This window comes from Olea europaea, chromosome 17, assembly GCF_002742605.1.
Source record: "Olea europaea var. sylvestris chromosome 17, O_europaea_v1, whole genome shotgun sequence".
Lineage (NCBI taxonomy): Eukaryota > Viridiplantae > Streptophyta > Magnoliopsida > Lamiales > Oleaceae > Olea > Olea europaea.
The window spans coordinates 1,017,243-1,038,757 of NC_036253.1; the positions used below are offsets into that span (position 1 = coordinate 1,017,243).

The 21,515-nt window shown below is 32.8% G+C and overlaps 1 protein-coding gene across 2 annotated transcripts; it reads left to right on the forward strand.

Annotated features, from left to right (window-relative positions):
• Positions 1-10,347: 10,347 nt before the first annotated feature.
• On the forward strand, positions 10,348-15,078 carry LOC111365945 (probable galactinol--sucrose galactosyltransferase 2). Of its 2 annotated transcripts, none has more exons than XM_022986519.1 (8): positions 10,348-10,499; positions 12,263-12,485; positions 13,462-13,706; positions 14,046-14,136; positions 14,352-14,400; positions 14,519-14,610; positions 14,717-14,827; positions 14,924-15,078. In XM_022986519.1, the coding sequence occupies exons 2-8, from the start codon at positions 12,295-12,297 to the stop codon at positions 15,048-15,050; spliced, it is 906 nt and encodes a 301-aa protein (XP_022842287.1). In that variant the 5' UTR covers positions 10,348-10,499; positions 12,263-12,294; the 3' UTR covers positions 15,051-15,078. The 2 variants fall into 2 exon arrangements, with proteins under 2 accessions (XP_022842287.1, XP_022842288.1); XM_022986520.1 differs by having other exon boundaries at positions 10,419-10,591.
• Positions 15,079-21,515: the final 6,437 nt, after the last annotated feature.

The following is a 21,515-nucleotide window of genomic DNA, read 5'->3' on the forward strand; positions in this document are numbered from 1 at the left end:
TGGAAATTGGTTAAGTAAAAATTGAAATCGAAAAGTGTGACTAACGTGTCAACTTCGGCCGAATATTCGGACTTGATCCGATGGTCAAATTACAAAAGTAAAAAGTTCAACTTGTTCTACTCATCGAATAGATAATCGTAGTATATTTGGACATTAGAAACCAATTTCGGGTGAATGAGAAATTGCGGTCCAAAGATTGGAGGAAAATACGATGGAAAAAAGCTCGAGCGAAATTCTAGTGAAAAGCGAGGGAAATATGTTCTGCTCGGATTTTTGAAACGCTGCTCGAGCAAAAAGCTAGCAAAGATGAAATGTTGCAACTATTCGAAAGATTACACGATTTAGCCCACACCACTTCATCCACACCCCTTCCTCATCTATAAATAGGACACCTTGGACGTCCCTAAGAGAACACCAACTCATTTTTTGCATTGAACACTCTTCTTCTCTTACAAAATCTCTCTCCCTTTTTCTTGCATAAAATCCCTTTGTAGAGGGGGAAATTCCGTCTGCTAGCCGGTTCTTGTGATGTGAAGTGCTGCTACTACAAGACTAAACATCCATTGTATTTTGGGAGACGAGTGCCGTCAACCGTAAGCACCATAGTGGGGCAATATTATCTTAAGGAGAAAGTGTCATCACTTGCCTCAGATTTCATTTCTTTTTCTTCTCCTTTTCTTGTTTCATTTTGATATCTTGATTTTGTGGTTTTGTACTACACTTTCAAGTTCACATATCGATAGTTTGATCACGCTCCTGCGGGTTAAACATTAAATTGTTTTGATATAACCATCATACAACTCACATAAACCCCGGAACCAATACTTGCTTCGTGATTCATGGACGCTACACGATCTTGCATCAGGTTGGAGGATTTGAAGATATTTCATCAAAAAATGACACATGAATTTACTCTATTCTTGCAAGTAATTTTTGGCACCCTTATGGCCAAGAAAATATCACTGAAGTTTTTGCACGGCAATCAGCTTATTGCATTGTCTGAAAATAGAAGATCAAAAACCGAAGTGTACACTCCTTTGCTGTCTGACATAATGGCTAAGGTGGTTAACGACGAATTGAAATGTTGGATGACATATGATTTACACACGACTTTCTAGGGAAAATGAACAAGATGAGCAGTGGATGGAGGAGTTATCTTTGAGGAAGCAGCTGAAGTTGCAGAATGTTGGTGCTCCTGCATATGAGCCTACTTGCGTGGGAATTGAACATGATGCCACCGTTTACCATCCAATGCCAGTTTCAAGTTATGTACCGTCAGGCAGATAGAATTCCTTTTTATATGAACAAACCATAAATCTCCAAGAATACAGTTGATAATAATTCCAATAGGAAAATGGAAGTGAGAGAGAATGACAGAAATAAGCAGAATGACAATCACAGCACAGCAAAAGATAGTCCAAAACATGCAGAGCATTACCTGGATGATGTCAACGAAACAGGTGTGCTAACCACATCTCAAGCTGAAATTACAAGTCAAGAAAATCCCATTCTGTCACACAGACGTTGTCTATACTTTATGCGTTAAATTATGCACATTTTGGTCGGCGTCAAATTTATACATCTCATGATGCATTAATTGTTTTTATTCTTAATCTTCTTAGAATCATGCTACATATGCAGGTCACAGATTGCTAGTTGACACAATTTCATTAGATGTTGGATAAAAAAATAAAAAAAATAATAAAACTAGTCGGTCCACTGTTACCACCTCATCATCCGTAACATTTCCTGTTAATTTCATCTATACGAGGAGCTTAAATCATTACTTTGTGACTGTTAAGATTTGGGTTACATCTTAAAATGTCAACCTTATTAAGAGAAGTAGCCTAAGTTCTTTTTAAGTTGGTCAATATTTGGGTATTTAACCGATGTAGGATTTTTATCCCTTAACATATCCCCTCAAGATAGTGACTCGTTTAAGCAGACCAATTTTGAAATTCACGTACTCATTTTTAGAGTCTTAATTGGACCGAATTGCTCGTTGGAGTTTAATGGACTCTAATACCATAAAGAGATCAACACTGTATAGTTATTATCATAATGTTGTAGCTTTTAAGTACTAAATCAAATCACAAAAATCATAGTTAACTTAGATTAATGACTTTTGGCTAGTATGGTGTATTGCTCCAGCCCATGACAAACCACATGCCCCACAATTTTTAAATTTTCTTACTTGTCTTCAAAATGTGGATTTTTATTATTTTTCAAATCAAGAAGTAAAGGCTTCCATGACTATCAAAGTTTTAATTTTGATATAATTTAAGGATTAGATGAGATCGGTGTTTTACCTCATAGAAGTGTGTTCAATACATAAAGAAAAGGGACCTACTAAATAACCATTAACTTATTAGGAATGTGTTGGACAATAAGAGATGGCACCCGTAAAGATCTCATGAAAGTTTGCACACCGAGACAAATTCATGGCTATGCATGGCAATTACTAAATTGACACCTTAATTTCTCGTTAGCAAATATCAATTGATCCTTCTATTTATAAAACATGAATTTATCAATTAAAACATAGTCAGGTTACCTTACCAAATATTTTTTTAGCTTGTGCAGTTCATAGTCACTTATGATCGGATAATTTTATTCTGTTATTGTAGATGATAAAAGTTGTTTTGTGATGATAATTAAGTTTAGTTAGAAGTGATAATATATCGAACAAATTCGTGAAAAAAAGTGAGCTCAATTGGTCCATGACTCTTCTCAAAATAAGTATGAGTCATCCATGAACTGCATCGAATCCAACTGAACCCTCAAATGGTTCGATTCATTTGCCATCCCCATTTAAAGTCAATGACCAATTAATTGCATGCATTGATAGGATGTACCTCCAGAGACCCTCCTTACCCCCAACAATTAAAACAAAACAAGAGGAAATTTCGTTGGGTGTCAAAATTTGGTTGTACATTATCAAAAATGTCACCTTTTAAATTTTCTTTCAAAAATGTCAATTTAGGACATTTTTTACCCTTTAAATTATTTGAATACCTAATATGTTAATTTTCAAGCAGGGGCTTGTAAATTATAAATTTGCACAACAAGCCCCATCTCCAATCACCCAAATTGACTGGTGAACATTTTTTTTTCCTTTTACAACGGCAATGGTCGGCGCCTGTGCCACAGGTCGCCACTGTTCGGGTCGACTGCTGCTGCAATTCAGCAGTAGCCCAATCACCCAAATCAGACCGACAAATTTTTTTTTCTTTTACAGCGCCGGCCATTGTGGCGGAGGGTGCTGCTGCAGTTCAGCAGCGACGCTCGCCGCTGCTCTGGCCGGTGGCGGCAACTGACCGCCTTTACTATTTTATTTTATTTTTGGGTTATTTCGATCCAAAATTTATATTCTTTTCAAAATCAAATTTTTAAAATTTAAAATCAAATATCTTCAATTGCTAGCATTAAATGATCCTAAAAAGGGATGAATGATAAGTTGGACATTTCTTACAAAAAAAGTGATATTTTTTATAAAATTAGGTGCACATGCAAATTTTTTTGTTCATAATAAAAAAAAAAAACATTTTTTTATAATTCCCATTAAACAATTGGACGGTTGTACCATGTGCAGCCCATTTGAAGAAAGAAGACAAGGGGACACGTGTGACGTGTTGAGGTTTGGCCTTTTGTCAATGCTGACTAGGATTATGTGACGTGTACAAACAACCATCCTTCATTTTACATTACCTTTTGTCACCTCTGACTAGGATTATGTGACGTGTACAAACAACCATCCTTCATTTTACATTACCTTTTGTCACCTTTGACTGACTTTTCCTGGACCTCTTTAGGTTAACCTCTCGTAATTATCTTCTTTAATTTTCAGTATCACTTAAATACAAGTGTTTTAAAAAGGTAATACGTAGAGATGCGAGGAGACCAAACAATGGATTAGACGAGCTCAAGCGAGACATAAACGTAAAAAGGTTTTTTCCTATTTTAATATTATTCTAATTTTTAATCAATCAAAAAATTATTTAATAATTAAAAAAATACCTATCAAGCATCTAAAATAGAGTTACAGGAACTTTATACATTTCTTTTCAAAATTTTCAACAAAATGATAAGTTTTAAATGTAAATACTAAATAGTAAATAGATATGAATTTTTGGAAAATTGTTCAACGCTTCAAGCGGTGGTTTTGAATCTAAGGCAAATGAAGTGAAGAAATCAGCCTTTAAGTTTTAATTTTAAAAAATTGTAAAAAAATTAAAAAAAATCAACGATTGCCGTTGACCGCTAGATAAGACACCAAGTCACTTGGCTTAGTATTTTCGCTACGCATTGTGTCTAGACGACGCCTTGCGCCTTTTAGAACACTACTAAATACAGATAAGTTTTGATTGTAAATATTTTAATGTACTAGTTTTATTTTTTTTATGATGTAATGATAATCGAATGTCATGTCAAGAAGTAAAAGTCGCATATTGATTAAATATGAAAATAATTTTGAATTTATAAAGAATTAAGTTATTGGTGCACAAGATAATTTGCAGTGGTAGACGAGCGAAATTGATGATTGGTGCTCAAGACAATTGTGTCTTAATAAGACAGTGACTCTTGACGTTGTGGAAAGATAGAGTTTCGATGGAAGTTGATTTCTACCCTCTTTTTATTAAAATTGAGAATCTACTTGCTTAGACACGTGTACGGTTTGAGTTCTGGTTCAAAATTTTCCTACACCAAGTCATCATTAAAAATAGAGACGGCATCGCATGTGTGGTACAAAATCGTCCCCAGAGCCGTCTATGTCTTTGGAATAATCATCGACGACAACACACTAATACTAAATTAAAACTTTAATTATTGACATCTGAAAGAACAGTATCGTGTTTACTAAACTAATGATGTTTTAGTTGTGATTAAATTACTAATAAATACATATTCATTGAGCCCACTCACGACTTAAAGTAATTCCTTCGTAAGTCGTGCTACTTTTCACGCTTTTAAGAGGAATCAATTTCCCTTATTAACAATAATTAATTCATTATTTTTTCCCTGTACAATAAAGGATCAGATTCTTGGACAGAGTAATTCTTTGTTTTAAGGATATACACGAATTATGTTTTAATTTTTAATTACAGCGACAAATAAATTAATAATTGATTCAAAGATAAAGTGAAAATAGTGAATAAATAAATAAAAACCATAGGCAGTAGAGAAACTTTGTTTGATTGATGTAGTCGAAGACACATGTTCAATCCGTGATAAATTCAAATTCAATGAAGAGTTAAAAAATAAACTTTTGAATGAGTGTTCAACGAATATGTATATATTTTATATTCTAAATCAGTATGTGTATTCTACTGTATCAAACTAACTCGATCTCAATTTGTGAATTATTTGTTAATATTGTAAAACTAGGACTCCACCATGTCTATGTTGATTAAAAAATACAAATTCAAAATTAAATGAAAAAAAAAAACTATTTATTGTTGTTGCATGTGATTGTATATCAAGGGTACAAATGACATGTCACACAAAAATGAAAATTAAAAGTATATTTGTGATTATAAACATTAATTGCACAATAAATCCTTCATTTCTTCTAAGAATAATGAATAAGTCCCCACATTAGTAAAATAATATACTCACCCGTCCCAAGAAGATATAATTGCTTCCATTTTCACATAAATTAAGAAAATGTGACTAATATAATTTGAAGAATAATTTTTTGTTGATAACTAATAAAAGTAGTTCATATTTGTTGATAACAAGTCACAATGAATAAAAGCATATTAAAAAACTAAAAAACTAACTATAAAGTAGCTTATAATTCAGGACAAATAAAAAACATCTCTATGAGACTAATAGAGTAATTTAATACGTCCAGAAAAATTTTAAAAAAAAAAGCAAATCTATTTTTATGGGATGAATGAATCAATTAATAAAACCACGATTATTAAAAATGTAATATTTGCGTTGCATAAATTACTTCGTACCAAGTAGGGGCGAATACGGTTCAATATTTCCAAACCAAACTAAATTTGGTTTGATTTAAAACCACGATTTAGCAAACACAAAATTAAAATTTATCAAATAAATTAAAATATAAATATTAGTTTAAAATCGCATTAAACTTGACCTCCAAACTTGCACAGGCACAACTGCAGCAGAAAAAAATTGACATAATCCCTAATAACAGAAAAAGTAAATAGATTGCTCATTATGATAATAAAAGAGATTCAATAAACTATCAACTATACAAGAAGTTTATCCAGTGAAGATTTTCAAATAAGCAAATCATATACATAAAAAATAAAAAGGCTATTATAATTGTTGTAAAACCATATTTCTGCTAAATATTAAAAAAAAGTGAAACCACGATAATTAACTGTACATCTAGCAATTAAGTCAAAAATAATAATAAATTGAGGTTTTTGCATTGTTGATTATGATTGCTAATGAATATTCAGTATGATTTAATTAATTGATTGTGATTGATAATAACATAATTGAGTGTTTAATTAGATTGTGTCTAATATGGATGTGTCTTTTTAGTTGTGACGTGTTTAGTTTTAATTATGTTTGATAAAATTTGAATTAATTTAATTTTAGATTTATTTTTGAAAGACAATATACACAATTATAATAATTTCAAGATAACACTTTCAAATTTAAAAAACTTGTGGAATTCTTTCAAATGTCCGGTGGTCAATGATAAAATTTTTGTGACCTATTTATTATTTGAAATTTGAATATGTTTAGATCACAATAACATACTATTTATAATTACAATTACGTACTAATTACAAAATCACTAATGTCACAATCACAAAGTACAAAATGTGGGTTATAGATGCAAAATTAGTCACAACTAACATATTTTTATAGACCTAAGTCCATTGTCGCCATCGTCGTCACCTCAGATCCATAACCAACCAACCACCACCTTTACCTCTACCTCCAATGCACCACCACCTACACCTACACCTCAATCGACAATCACCAAACAACAACCCAATGGATTTTATGGTATGATTCCCAGGAAACTTGAGTAGCCTGTTTGATAATGTTGTTACATTGAAGTGATCGCCTTGAGGATGCGAGTTGGCGATGGGATGCCACCACACCCATGGGGCCCACGAGTAGAGACGACAAATCTAGGGTTTTCACTTAGGACCATTTTTTAGGAGGTATGGTGGGAAGTCAATCGAAGGAGCGAGTTCATCGCCCATGAAGCCGTGAGCGGTGGTTGGGAAACTTTGGGATGCGTGTTTAATGGTTCCTCAATGAATCATTTTTTCTCTTAGCAAAAGCTGTGGTCAGTCTACTTGCAACTGGAGAGAGAGAGAGAGAGAGAGAGAGAGATCCCAAATAAAGGAAGATATTTACGCAAGGGTAAGTGGGCTGGGTCAGTGTGTTGAAAGTGCTGGTGGATGGTAGTAAAAAAAAATATCATAAGTTGATTTTGAGAAGATAATTTGCATTTGATTTTTGAAATTGAAAATTAAAATGCAGGGGTTAAAGGTAATTTTCTCTTTATTTTTTGTAAACGATTTGACAGTTCGAAATAATTCACAAAAATTGAAACCTAAATCAAATTATTTCTAAAGCGGTTTGATTTGTTTCAAAAGTAAAGTGAGTTCGATTGGATGTTTGAGATTTAACGATTTGGTTGTTCCAAGACTAGTCGCAAGGGAATCTGTATGTGGCTGTTTTGAATAATAGAAAGTGACAATATGTTAGAATTCGGCGACCAATTTCACACGAATACAGAATATGCCAAGGATCATAGTTGAATCTGACGTGGATGGACCCCACCAGGTCCTGATTTCTTCGAGTAAAGACAAGGCGAATGAGATTAAACTCTCTCTTTAAAATATAAAGCAGAGAGAGAAAGAGTTCATTTCACCTACCTATAATACAGTTCCACCCCAAATGAATTTTTTAATCCAAAAATAAGTGAAAAACATACGGAAATTTTATGGGCTAGGTATGGTAACGCGAGCATACTTAATTGTACTTAAAAGTAAATTAAATTTATTTTTAAGTAACTTATTTTATCAGGCATTATAAACTTTTACTTTTGAAAAGTTAGTAGTAAGGTTTTTCAAAAGGATAATTAGAACAAAACGTCTCTACCTTTCATGATTTTTATGGAAAACGTACATACCTTTCGTTTTTTGGGGCATTTCATTCCTGTCTTTACCTTTTATTGTGAAAAACGTCATTTTCATCATTTTTCTCAATAAAAAGTTATAAAATGACTAATATACCCTCTATTTAAATAAAAAAATAAAGAACTAATTGCAATCATAGTTCCAATTTTTAAAAAAGTTCAAAAGAGGAGGTGGAGGTGGAAATTTTTTTTATTTGGAACTACGATTGCGTTTATTCTTTATTTTTTTATTTAAATAGAATGGTATATTAGTCATTTTATAACTTTTTATTGAGATAAATGATGAAAAAATGATGTTTTTTACAAGAAAAGGTAAAGACAGGAATGAAATGTGCCAAAAAAAATGAAAGATAAGGACGTTTTCCACAAAAATTATGAAAAGTATGGACGTTTTGTGTTAATTACCTTTTTTAAAAGTAATTTTTAAGAAAATTAAACAGCCTAAAAAAAAAATGATCACGGTCAATACTAGGTACTGTAACAATATATAGTACAATGAAGAGAAATATACTAATTTGTTAAATAATTATAGTGTTGTATTTGTTGGAAATGTTAGCTAAGGTCGGATACTATAACAATTAAAATTTAACTTTTTTGTGTGTACTTTACGATTTTATACACTTATACGTACTAAACATGCAATAAATTTATTAATAAAGTTCCAAGTATAGGAAAATTTTAACAGAACTGATACTGAAGCTGGCGTGGCCCGACTTGATTGATCAGTTTTTTCATCTTCCAATGGTGTCATGTCAATTGTTATCTGTCAAATTTTGCTATTAAAAAAATTCGTACTTATTGCATGATTGTAAATTTATTTATTGTTCTCTACAATCTTTTTTATTAACTATATGACTAGAGTTTGTTCATTTTAATCAATGAAATGCTCAATCGAAGTTAGGTGAGAATAGACATTTCACAAATCACCCGTCTTTAGAGTTTTATCATTTTTTCCATTTAGTTAAGAGTTCTTGTTAGTTAATCATTCCCAAACCTACCAATTGTGTGTTCTCTTTTTTCCATGCAAAATGGTGGCTAATAATAATTCGAAGTCGACCACATAATATTTATTTTTTTTACGAGAGAATAGAAGACATTTACGTAATAATTAAAATTAATGATAATACAAATTTAGTTATAAGAAACTTTTTAATCTAACATCTATTTTTGGAAAGACAAGATGCCTTGGTCATGTAAAGCCTTTTTTTAGCAAAGAATAATTCCATTTAGAAATTAAAGTACAAAAAATGATGAATGACACCTCATTAAATAGTGTGGATTTTAATCCTATCCACAAATCCAATCAATTTTGGAATCAATTTAGCCAACCCTCTTTGTCCATTTTATATGTTAGTTAATCAATTGACATCGTGAAATAAGCAATCACATGGTTCAAGCCAATAATATTTTGACGACATGGTTCAAGCTAATAATATTGAATTTTGATTATATTTTTATTTTTCAAATAAAAATTCATCAACATCTCATTAAAATACAATATACAAATATTCCTCGAAAGATACAGTTCAAGCCGACATATTTATGTATCTTGATGATATGCCTTTGCTACAAATTTTTGTTGATGGTAGTAACTAGCTATTTTGGTACATGGTTTGATAGAGAAAAATTTGGATAAGACGGTCGTATCGTACCACGTGGTGTGTTTATCGAATGGAAAGTCACCATCTAATTGGATGACCCATCTTCGCCCAATAAAATAAGACCACCTCGGAACTTGAGGTGGAAAGAGATATAAAAAAAATCAAGTCTGGAAATAGTCTCACATTATTAGATGAGCATGAGCTATTCGATAAAATTGTGGCTCCCCATTTGACAGTCGTCGCACCCACTGAAATTTTTCTCGGATATAATAATATTTTCGTCAAATAAGACGGCTAATGACTCGAGTCACGCCATTTTCAAATCATCCGCAACTGAAAGACTTATGTCAGACCGGTGTTCAAATTTCAATAGATATGGACAGATGGTTCGACTTTTCGAGCCGACCTTGGGTTACCTTAAAACCGAAAGTGTCGTTTATTTGACTCTGACTAATTAAGTTCCCAAGAATGCCCTCAAAGTCTGCAACTAAATTTTGCAGCACCAAAAAGAATTATTAAATAAATGAGCTCTCACACAAAATATCCATTTCCAGACAGATTAAACATCGAATACTTACATACACGTGGCATTTTTGAATATGTTTGTGAAGGAAAATTGTTCGATGTTTAAGCTCAAATTGAGTATATAAACCCCTAGGTTGTTTCCTCTTCAAACTCGTCTTGAATTTGTTCTGTGATCATTGTTGAACATTTTATTTAAGCCCGCTTTTTTGAAGCGGTTAGAGTAAAAAAAGGTGAGTTTTTTTATTAATATTTTTCTGCAGAATTTTGTTGAACACTTGAATTTACTGTTGGAGCTGTGTATGAAGAATCGAAGTGACTCAAAGTAAGGGAATTTTCAATTTTGGGAAATTATTGATTTTGAAGTATATTTGCAGGTTTCCGTGATACAATCTGAACACTATTTTTCCTGTGATTTTTGCTAGAATTATATGAATACTAATGGTCGTCAAGCTTTAGTTTTTTTTTTTTTTTTTTTAAGAACCGAAAATCAATATCTGCTTTATTTTCTTGGAAGAATTTGAACGTACGCCGAGCTTCTATTTCGCCTGCGAAGCGATCTTGAGATCCTACTCTCATTTTTTGAAGAATTTGAAATCCTCAGGAGGTGATTAGAAAGAAATTAAGCATTTTCTTAAACAATATTTTTGGTTAGTTTTAAATTTTTTTTTTTTTTAAGCCTTTAAGATGGCATTTAGCTTAGATATGTTCATGAATAGTGTTGATTTCGGTAATTTAGCAATTGGAATGATTTTTCTGACGATTATACCTTCGAATTTCTTTAAATTTAATTAACTGCCATTCTCTCTGTACTTCCCTAGAGTTTCTGACGGTGGATCTTCTTCGTTTTGAAGTCTTCTGTTCATTGACTATTATGCCCTTGAGTTTTCTTCAAATTTTCGCCCTTGGACACCGATGGCAACTTGCTTTCCTGGACCTATGAGTTAGCGACGTCGTATTGATTATCTTGAACTAAAATATTTTAATTTAATTTGTCAATAGCAGTAATTTATAATATTTAGAAATTAAAAATATTTAGAATAATTTTGTTTCTGATTTTAGTAACTGTGTATGGTCGCTTTCATGAATCTGGTCATTTCTGAACCTTTTCGTCATCAACATCTGCTGGAGACTTGGAAAATTTGTCTCCCTTTTGTCGCTTTAGCTCAAAATCTCTATTTTCTTGAAAAGAAAAACTTGCAAAAGAAAAGGAAATAAAGAGAGAGATGTTTCTTAAAGTTTCTGCAAAAGTTCAAAAGTTAGATCTAAAGCAGATCTTATATTGGTGTGGTGGTCCAGTGATGATGTTTATAATATCAATATACTTACTAATATGGCGTGTGTAATATGAATTTTGTTTAAACTTAAAATTTGGAAATGGATTAAGATTTAAGTAATTATCTGGTTCCAAATACTGTCATCATCAAGAACCTAAATTACACTCCGGAGAGGTTCCGTAAAGGGATTAAGGGACCAACTTTCATGATTTTGATTTTAGAGCCGTTTTCTTGGAACAGGAAATTTGGGTAAGGTATATACAATATAGACATCTTAAGAACTTTTCCATGCACACTGTTAATGATAATTTGCTTGAATTTCTGGGCGATTCTTGAACTTAAGTTTCTCAAAACTATGCATATTAGATCCATATGTCAGATGATTCTATTTGGAGAATCAAATCAGCGCAAAATGTATGCTGAGGATTAGTCAGCTGGTGACTTACGTATTCTCTGTGTTAATTCTTGTATACCATATTTATGGAATCTCATGCCATTATGATTTCACATGCCCACCTGTCTATAATTTTGTCTATGTATCTATGATGGGATGGATTTTATTTTCTGTGATTAGAAGCAATTGGTTTTTTTATTTAGATCTTTGTTATTGAAATTAATTTTATGTGTTAATTATGATCTGATCTTGGTTCTTATTTAGATCTCAGTACGGTTGCTGTTTGGTTTCTAAGTTTTGGTTATTGTTTTGTTTGGGGTTTTAGTTACTTGCCAGGCGGTAGCTGAGCGTGCAAATATGACGGTTACACCTAAAATCTCTGTCAATGATGGGAATCTTGTGGTTCAAGGGAAGACCATACTCACAGGAGTGCCTGACAACATTGTGCTGACCCCAGGATCAGGCGGTGGGCTTGTTACCGGTGCATTCATTGGTGCTACAGCTTCAAATAGCAAAAGCCTGCATGTTTTCCCCGTTGGTGTCTTAGAGTAAGCACTGAGCCATTTTATTGATCTTCTCTGAGATAGTTATCTGAAATAATTTGTTGCATGTTTATTTGAAGTGAAATCCCCTATTTAACAAAACACCAGTTATAGGATTCAGTAAAAGTAATTGGTAACATTATTCTGTAGTACTAGTTGATCGTGCATCTTTCTTTAGAACTGCTTCTAATATATTTTCTGTGTTAAGTGGTGCCTTTTATAGAAAAGGCTATTTTTATGTGATCAACAAATAATTCAACTCCTACACAATGAATATGAGTACAGAAGGGTGTGATCCTTATTAGGAACAAGATCTTAGCAGGGGAAAATGTTAAAGGATGTAGTATATCCATGAGATGTAGGGTATTATTATTTGGACATGACCATTTGTTTGAACCTACTCCCTTCTAGTTTAAACTAGAATCATCTTCTGTGGGGGAGAAAAGTCATGGTATAGAATTTTCCTTCTGAACCCAATTTTCATAAGTGGTGGGTGGCAAATAGAGCAATTAATGGTTTCCTGGGTGGGGGATTATTATCCATCTTCTTTGTTAAACTCTAATTAGAGCTTTTTACTCTATTTGATCTGTTAATGTTGTATTGTGTATTTCTTGACCTCAATTGCCCTTCCCTCTCTGCAACAACCCCGTGCTGTAAATAAATCTTGCATTATTATCACTCATAAGTACTTTAAAAAAAAAAAAAAAAAAATCAAATCTATTACATCATTAGTGCAGTTCGTTGTACTAGTAAACATTAGTTCCAAATTTGTGTCCAATGTTTTAGGACTTATATGCTCTTGTTGTGTGGGCATTCAGATTTTTAGAACAAATGGGAGTTTGGACATTACTGATTCTCTAGCCAAACTGATGCATATTAACATTTCGTAGAGCAACATAAGCTGTCATTTACTTTGCTGAAAAAAATCAAGAATATTAACAATAAATGATAATGCAGATATTCTAATTTAATTCTGTAACAGGGGTGTTCGCTTCTTGAGTTTATTTCGTTTCAAGCTGTGGTGGATGACTCAGAGAATGGGAACATGTGGGAAGGACATTCCTTTGGAGACCCAATTCATGCTTGTGGAGAGCAAAGACTCCACTGAAGGCGAACGTGAAGATGCCCCAACCATTTATACTGTCTTTCTGCCACTCCTTGAAGGCCAATTTCGTGCTGTTCTTCAAGGCAATGAGAAGAATGAGCTGGAGATCTGCCTTGAGAGTGGTGAGTAGCTCATGGCATCAGAAAGTATATGGTGTATGCTACATGCATTGACGTGGTGTAGCCCCAATGGCCACATGATTCGTTACTTCGCCTTACATTAGGCAATATCCACCGTTAAGCCAGTCCATCCTTTCGGCATAAAAAAGGAGATCAAGAGTCCTGTATGGTGAAGTGGAGTTGTTATACGTGAATTTCACTGTAACAAAGAAATCCATTACTCACCTGTCATCAATGCATGAATTAATGGAGTTTATTGAATTTTGGGGAAGAAAATTATAAAGGAATGACTTGAAAAAACCGACACAAGCTTGTTTTCTTTGTGGTGTGATTTTATTGCAGGAGATAGTGCTGTTGTAACCAACCAAGGACTTAATCTTGTTTATATGCATGCTGGGACAAATCCTTTTGAAGTCATCAACCAGGCTGTGAAGTAAGTCTCATACATTCCCCCATATGGTAGGAAAAAGAAAATTGTGTAAGGATTGAAGGTCTTCTTCCTTAGAAGTATTGGAAAGAACATGATATCTGTCATAAACTTAATAGCTCAATTGTTCAACTATCAAATTCGTTGAAATACTTGTATATTGATGTTGTCATGCATTGCTTTGTTCATTGATATATATCCTTCCTTTTTGTGTGAAACAGAGCTGTTGAAAAACACTTGCAAACTTTTCATCACCGAGAGAAGAAAAAGGTGAAATTCTCTTCTTAAATTAAATCATTTAAAATTGTTTGATTTGATTGTGATCAAGATGGAGCATTCTAACTTCTGTGTACTGCATTTTTTTATTTTTATTTTTGCTTGATTATAGTTGCCCTCTATTCTTGACTGGTTTGGCTGGTGCACATGGGATGCTTTCTACACTGATGTGACCGCCGAGGGTGTTGACGAAGGCCTTAAGAGGTAAAAACTGTTGATCCTGTTATCTCCTTGTCGTCTTGTCCTATAAATAAAGAAAAAAAGAAAGTCATGGTAAATAGGGATTTAATTTGCTAAATTTTGATGGCAGCTTATCTGAGGGAGGAACACCACCACGTTTCTTGATCATAGATGATGGTTGGCAACAGATTGGTAGTGAGGCCAAGGAAGACCCCAGCTGTGTTGTTCAAGAAGGAGCTCAGTAAGAAATTCAATTCTTGCTCAATTTACTGTACTTCTACTTAGTACTCTTAATTTCTTGACATATTGTTAATATGCTTCTATGTTTAACTTGCAGGTTTGCAAACAGGCTAACAGGAATAAAAGAAAATGAAAAATTCCAGAAGAATGAAAAACTCGGTGGCCAAGGAGCAGGCCTGAAGCACGTCGTTGAAGAAGCAAAGCAACGTCACAATGTTAAGTAAGTTGCCTAGTATCTTAATAAACCATTTTTTACTTGTTCAAAATTATTTTACTTAAAATTTGATTGAAATTCAAGTCTAAGTTTGGTTAAAATTAAGAAGTATTTACTGTATTTTTATTCCCCATATCGTTTTAAGGGCCTCCATGCGTACAAGAGGACTGAAGTATTTGGTCAAGTTTTTGTATTGCATGTGCAGGTGGTGGAAAAATAAGTGAATTATGTGTAACAGTTAATGTTTCCAGTAATAAAGCAACTTTTGCTGTCATTTCAGGCATAACATTATCGAGCATTTGATGTCAAAAAGTAGGAGAGTAAAGTGGCCGAGTAGAAGTGGATAAATTTGAAAATCCAGTTGAATAGGAGTACTGTGTCGAAAAAGTATCTTTAACTTCCGGTCAAGAGGTATTGAGTTGAGTTCTTCAACAATGTGAAAGTTCTTGCTTGGCTCCTATTACGAACTCGTGCAGAAAAACTCTATTTCAATGTAGTTTCGTCTTGTTACAGTCTATAAGCTTTTATCTTTACATCTACTTTCTAACAGGGCTCATTTTCACCCAATCTGATGTCGATGCTCATGCTCGCCATTGAGGGGTTCTAATTCAAGAAGTTTTTTGTGCAAAGATTTCAACTTGGTCTAAAATTTTGTTCTTGTTGCAACTCACAAGCAAAGTTTGCCAAATTGCTGGACTTGATATAACTGGCAAGCTTTCGATAAACCTATAAGCCTCTTCAATTAAACCTACATGGCAAAATAGACTTACCATGCAGCCACAATACTCCATAGATAGTTCAATCCTAGACTCAAAACATGATAATAAAATCTCCCCTCTGAAACCAGCTACATTAGACACGTCAATAGCACATCGACTAATGTTACACGACTTTCTCAACTTGGAAAGGAATTCAAAACTATGAAGTTAATCCTAACATATGTTATGGCTGAAAGAAACGTCTAATAAAAAATTCAATGCAAGGGTAACGTATAAATGATTCAATTTATTCTGGATTGATTAATTGGTATTGAAAGGATATGGCATAATGATGTGGAGGCCCTTTTTTTCTGACTGGATGTGGATCATTGACTGTTGAAGATTTGATTTAATTGTGGAGACAAAACGTGTTTACAACTTATGCCTTAATGTTTTAACCAAACTTGCGTTTTAAAATGTGCTTTTATTAGTGGACTAAGTAAACTGGATGATGCCAAGTGTTGCCTCCTCAGCCGTTGAATTGGTAACCTTGTGGTGACTTCTATTTTACTTGGTTATTGGCATCTAGTATTAGATTTTATTCATTATTCATTGTTCTTGGTTCATTCGTTTTTGGCTGTTCATCTCCTTTTCTCTATGAATCTTGAGTGACTCTCTGATTCCTTCTCGAGTGTAAATATTGAAGATACTTCATCTTCAATATGAAATCATGTATTACAAGTCTTGAGTGAACTTTGATTTTGTGTTCGAGAAGATTTTCTGTAAATCTTGGGTGATTTCTGGGTCGTTGAGGCTGAACTTAATTTTTGACGATATTTTGATTATGGTTAATGCAATGATTTCTTTTGATGGTGGAAGCACAAAAGGGGATGAGAAATTTGTTCTGAACCTCTTGCCTTAGAGCGAAAAATCTCTGTTCTTTCAATTTTTTTATTTTTTTGCACATTTTAATTTTTGTATTTGTTGATAACGTTGACTAATCGACTAAACCTAATCTTAACGGGTATCAACTAATACTACAAACATATGCTAAAATTCTCTTTTACTCCAGCTTCTTTTCATATTTCGATAGTCTCGAACCCTTGTCCAATAATTATGGAACTAAAAGCCTTGGTTTTATGTTTCCTCATCCTTAAGATTGATAGTGTTGCGACGACATAGTAGTCACAGTGGATGTCCTTCTATGACCCTACAACAACCTTCACAGGTGCCCTCGAATTTTATAATGTCTAGTGCTGTAGGCCTTCTTTGTCTTAATAATGCTCAGATATTTGGAAAGATATCTTATGTTTCCTCATCATTTCGATTTCTAGTAATACAAAAACTCGAGTTATTCTCCTAAGTCTACTGGTGGTACTTTAGGGTAATGTGACAACATTTTTGATCTTTTATCCATATTCTTACAATAACTGGACTTATTTGTAAATTTTCAATCCCATTTATACGAGGAACTTTATAAATCATCATGAGAAAAACGTATCATGAATTAGTATAAACAAGACATTAGCAGTTCCATTAATGTAGTTTTGTACATAGAAAAATACAGATTTACTTTAAATTACAACATATTTTACAGGTTCATTTAAAGAAAATTACATACAGTACACAATTCTAAACGGTTGGATATGAAGAATCCATTACAATACCACAAAAGCCCTTGTTTAGAACCAATATCTCTTTGCATTATTATATACCCCTCCTGTCGCATCTTGTTTCCCAAGAATTCTTAACCAACCATTATTTTGTACCATCACTAGTCGTCTCGTACGATCGTCACACCATGGTCGAGGTCGATCCCAGACTTGCCGGTTAAAACGGTACTAGACTAAAACTGAAAGTCCATTCCACAGGCATCGATGGAAACCGGCGCTGGTTAATTCGCCACAGCCTTGAGCAATGCCTTTTCCTTGTTAGCGGGCATTTTTTCATACTCTAAAATCTTGGCTGCATGGGATTTTTCTTTGTTTTTGTCGCAAATTCCATCTGTAGGCTCATAAGGGTATGTGGATTCAGTGACAATTCCTTTGTTTTTTTACAATAAATTCAAAGGCATCCTCCATGTATCCACCCTCACAACCTTGATCTTCAGTTGTTTTTGTCACAATCTACTATTTATTGTTCTGACAATGAGATTAACTTCTTTGTTGTTATTTGATTATTGATTAATACCTTGTGGTTCCAATTGCTGAAAATACCCAGTAACTTCCTGTTGAATACAAAAGATAAATCAATATTCGTCATGAGGGGCGTTTTGAAAATGCAACTGGAATTTCTTAGGGGAAATGAGTTGGGATGGCCACTTCTAATGTACATTTTGTTCAATTGGCCTTTGACCAAACTTATAAAAATAAAAGGAGTTTTAATTATTTAAAAGTGTCAAAAGACTTATTTACCCTTAACTTGTAAAACAAAAATGAAGAAAAAATTGGAGTTTTTTTTTAAATTTGTTGGAACCGTGACTCGAACTTGGATTGCAAGAAAATATTTTAACTCCACCACCATTATGACAAGTGATGGTCCTTTGTTTTTTATGAGCAAAATATATATATTACATTTCAAAAAATTATTTTATTTTCACTTCAAAAATAAAATTTAACAATAACCCACAGATTGAACCATTGACCCGGTGGTTTTTTTGAGTCGATCATCGGGTTGACTCTAATAACTATGCATTCATATTCTAACACACAGCATTCTTTTCCTTTAAATTCAAAAAATCACTCTCTTCAAAATCATCTTCTCCTTAGAATTCGAACTCTTCTTTTTAAGTTTAAAGCCATCTCTTTTTCGTAATTGATCTCTAGTGCACCCAAAGTTTTAACATTATCCACAACTTAGCAACTAGTCGAAAATAATTACTGAGTCATTTATTCATTAGATGCCTATTATAACACACAAAATTTTTTAAATTAAATTTTACCGTTATATTTTGGAAAAAAAAGGACAAAAAAATATTTTTTTTAAATTTATATCTTATTTAGAGTCTAATACTTAGATTTTGATAAATAGCGATACAGTATATCGATATTGTACTCATTTTAAAGCTTGTAATTAATAAGAACTATTCAACTCGAGAAAAAGTCGATTCGAATAAGCCAACACCAAAATATTGTACTTTAAAAAAATCGTAAAATATAACTTATCAACTTAAAAAATGTGGAATGGAAATGAGTTGCTGACACAGTTTCACTGATTTGTATAACGACATTGAAATCATTCCTGAAACATAAAACGTCTTCGATATCGTTTCAGCATCAAATACACTCTGCTTAACTGATTTGTATAACGACATTGAACTCGTTCCTGAAATACAAAAAAGGATGTATATGTCGTTCCGATATCGAACACACATTGCTTTACTGTTTAACAGGTTTAAGCGCACGCTATAGAATAAGTAAACAACGTTTATTTCTTTTCAATACAATTTTCGACGACAATGATATTGTTTCTATTCAATCGTAACTATAATGTCATACATATCGTTTCAGGAGTGATTACACTAGAACGTTATAACTACTATATTAAATGTAATTGAAATTTACATATAATTGACCGTGGATGATCGAATCGTCGTTTTTATAATTATCGTTTTTATTTATCATTTTAGTTAATATTTAAACTAAAGCGATATCAATGTTATCAAAATTGTACCGAAACAATAATAGTATCGTAATGTATCAAACCCCCAAATAAGACAACGACATCCAAATCGTTTTAGTACAAATTTAATGAGTTTGAAATCATTCTAATTCAAATCACAATGATAACGGCATAGATATCATTTATTTTCATATAAAACGACAATTATATCGTTCTAGCTAAAAATAACGATTCGACCGTCCACAACCATCCGTCATGCCTTCAGCATACGCAGAATGATCGAAAAATGTCATTAAGTGGATTGATATCGCTTGAATGACGTAAAAAGAGCGAACGAAAATATTTTTTGTTTGAATAGTTCGAAGGTAATATACAATCATGAGAACAAAAATATTTTCATAGTTTCTTTTGAGGGAGATCGAGCCCACTTGAGTATCTATTTTGATCATCCTACATATACTAGATGCACATCTGGTGGTCGTGGACGGTCGAATCGTTATTTTTAACATAAACGATATAATTGTCGTTTTATTTTAACTGAAACGATATGTATGTAATTTTAGTTATGATTTAAGCTAAAACGATATCATCATCAAACTTGTATTGAAACGATAATGATATCATTATGTATCAAAATCACAAACAAAGTAACGACATTCATATTGTTTTAATACAAATTTGACGAATTTGAAATCGTTCCAATTCAAATCACAAGTATAACGACGTAGATATCGTTTCTTTTCATATAAAACGATAATTATATTGTTCTAGCTAAAAATAACGATTTGACCGTCCACAACCATCTGTCATACCTTCAACATACGTAGGATGATCGAAAGATGTCATCAAGTGGGTTGATACCACTCAAATGACTTAGAAAGAGCAAACGAAGATACTTTCTGTTGGAATAGTTCGAATGTGGTATAGAATCATGAGAACAAAAATGGTCTCATAGTTTTTCTTTTAGGGAGATTGAACTCACTTGATTATCTATTTTGATCATCCTACATATGTCAGATGCACGTCTGGTGGTCGTGGATAGTCGAATTGTTATTTTTAACATAAACGATATAATTGTCATTTTATTTTAACTGAAACGATATGTATATAGTTTTAGTTATGATTTAAGCTAAAACGATATCAACGTCGTCCAACTTGTATTGAAACGATAATGATATCTTTATGTATCAAAATCACAAATAAAGTAACGACATTCATATCGTTTTAGTACAAATTTGACGAGTTTGAAATCGTTCCAATTCAAATCACAAGTATAACGATGTAGATATCGTTTCTTTTCATATAAAACGATAATTATATCGTTCTAATTAAAAATGACGATTCGACCGTCCACAACCATTCGTCATACCTTCAAAATATGTAGGACGATCGAAAGATGTTATCAAGTGTGTTCATACCACTCGAATGACTTAGAAAGAGCAAACGAAGATACTTTCTTTCGGAATAGTTCGAATATGATATAGAATCATGAGAACAAAAATGGTCTCATAGTTTTTTTAGGGAGATCGAACCCACTTGATTATCTAATTTGATCATCCTACATATGTCAGATGCAAGTCTGGTGGTCGTGGACAGTCGAATTGTTATTTTTAACATAAATGATATATTTGTCGTTTTATTTTAACTGAAACGATATGTATGTAGTTTTAGTTATGATTTAAGCTAAAACGATATCAACGTCGTTAAACTTGTATTGAAATGATAATGATATCATTATGGATCAAAATCACAAATAAAGTAATGACATTCATATCGTTTTAGAACAAATTTGACGAGTTTGAAATCGTTCCAATTCAAATCACAAGTATAACGACGTAGATATCGTTTATTTTCATATAAAACGATAATTATATCGTTCTAGCTAAAAATAACGATTCAACCGTCCACGACCATCCGTCATGCCTTCAACATACGTAGGACGATCGAAAGATGTCATCAAGTGTGTTCATACCACTCGAATGACTTAGAAAGAGCAAACGAAGTTACTTTCTATCGGTATAGTTCGCATATGATATAGAATCATGAGAACAAAAATGTTCTCATAGTTTCTTTTGAGGGAGATCGAACTCACTTGATTATCTATTTTAATCATCCTACATATGTTAGATACACGTCTTTTGGTCGTAAATGGTCAA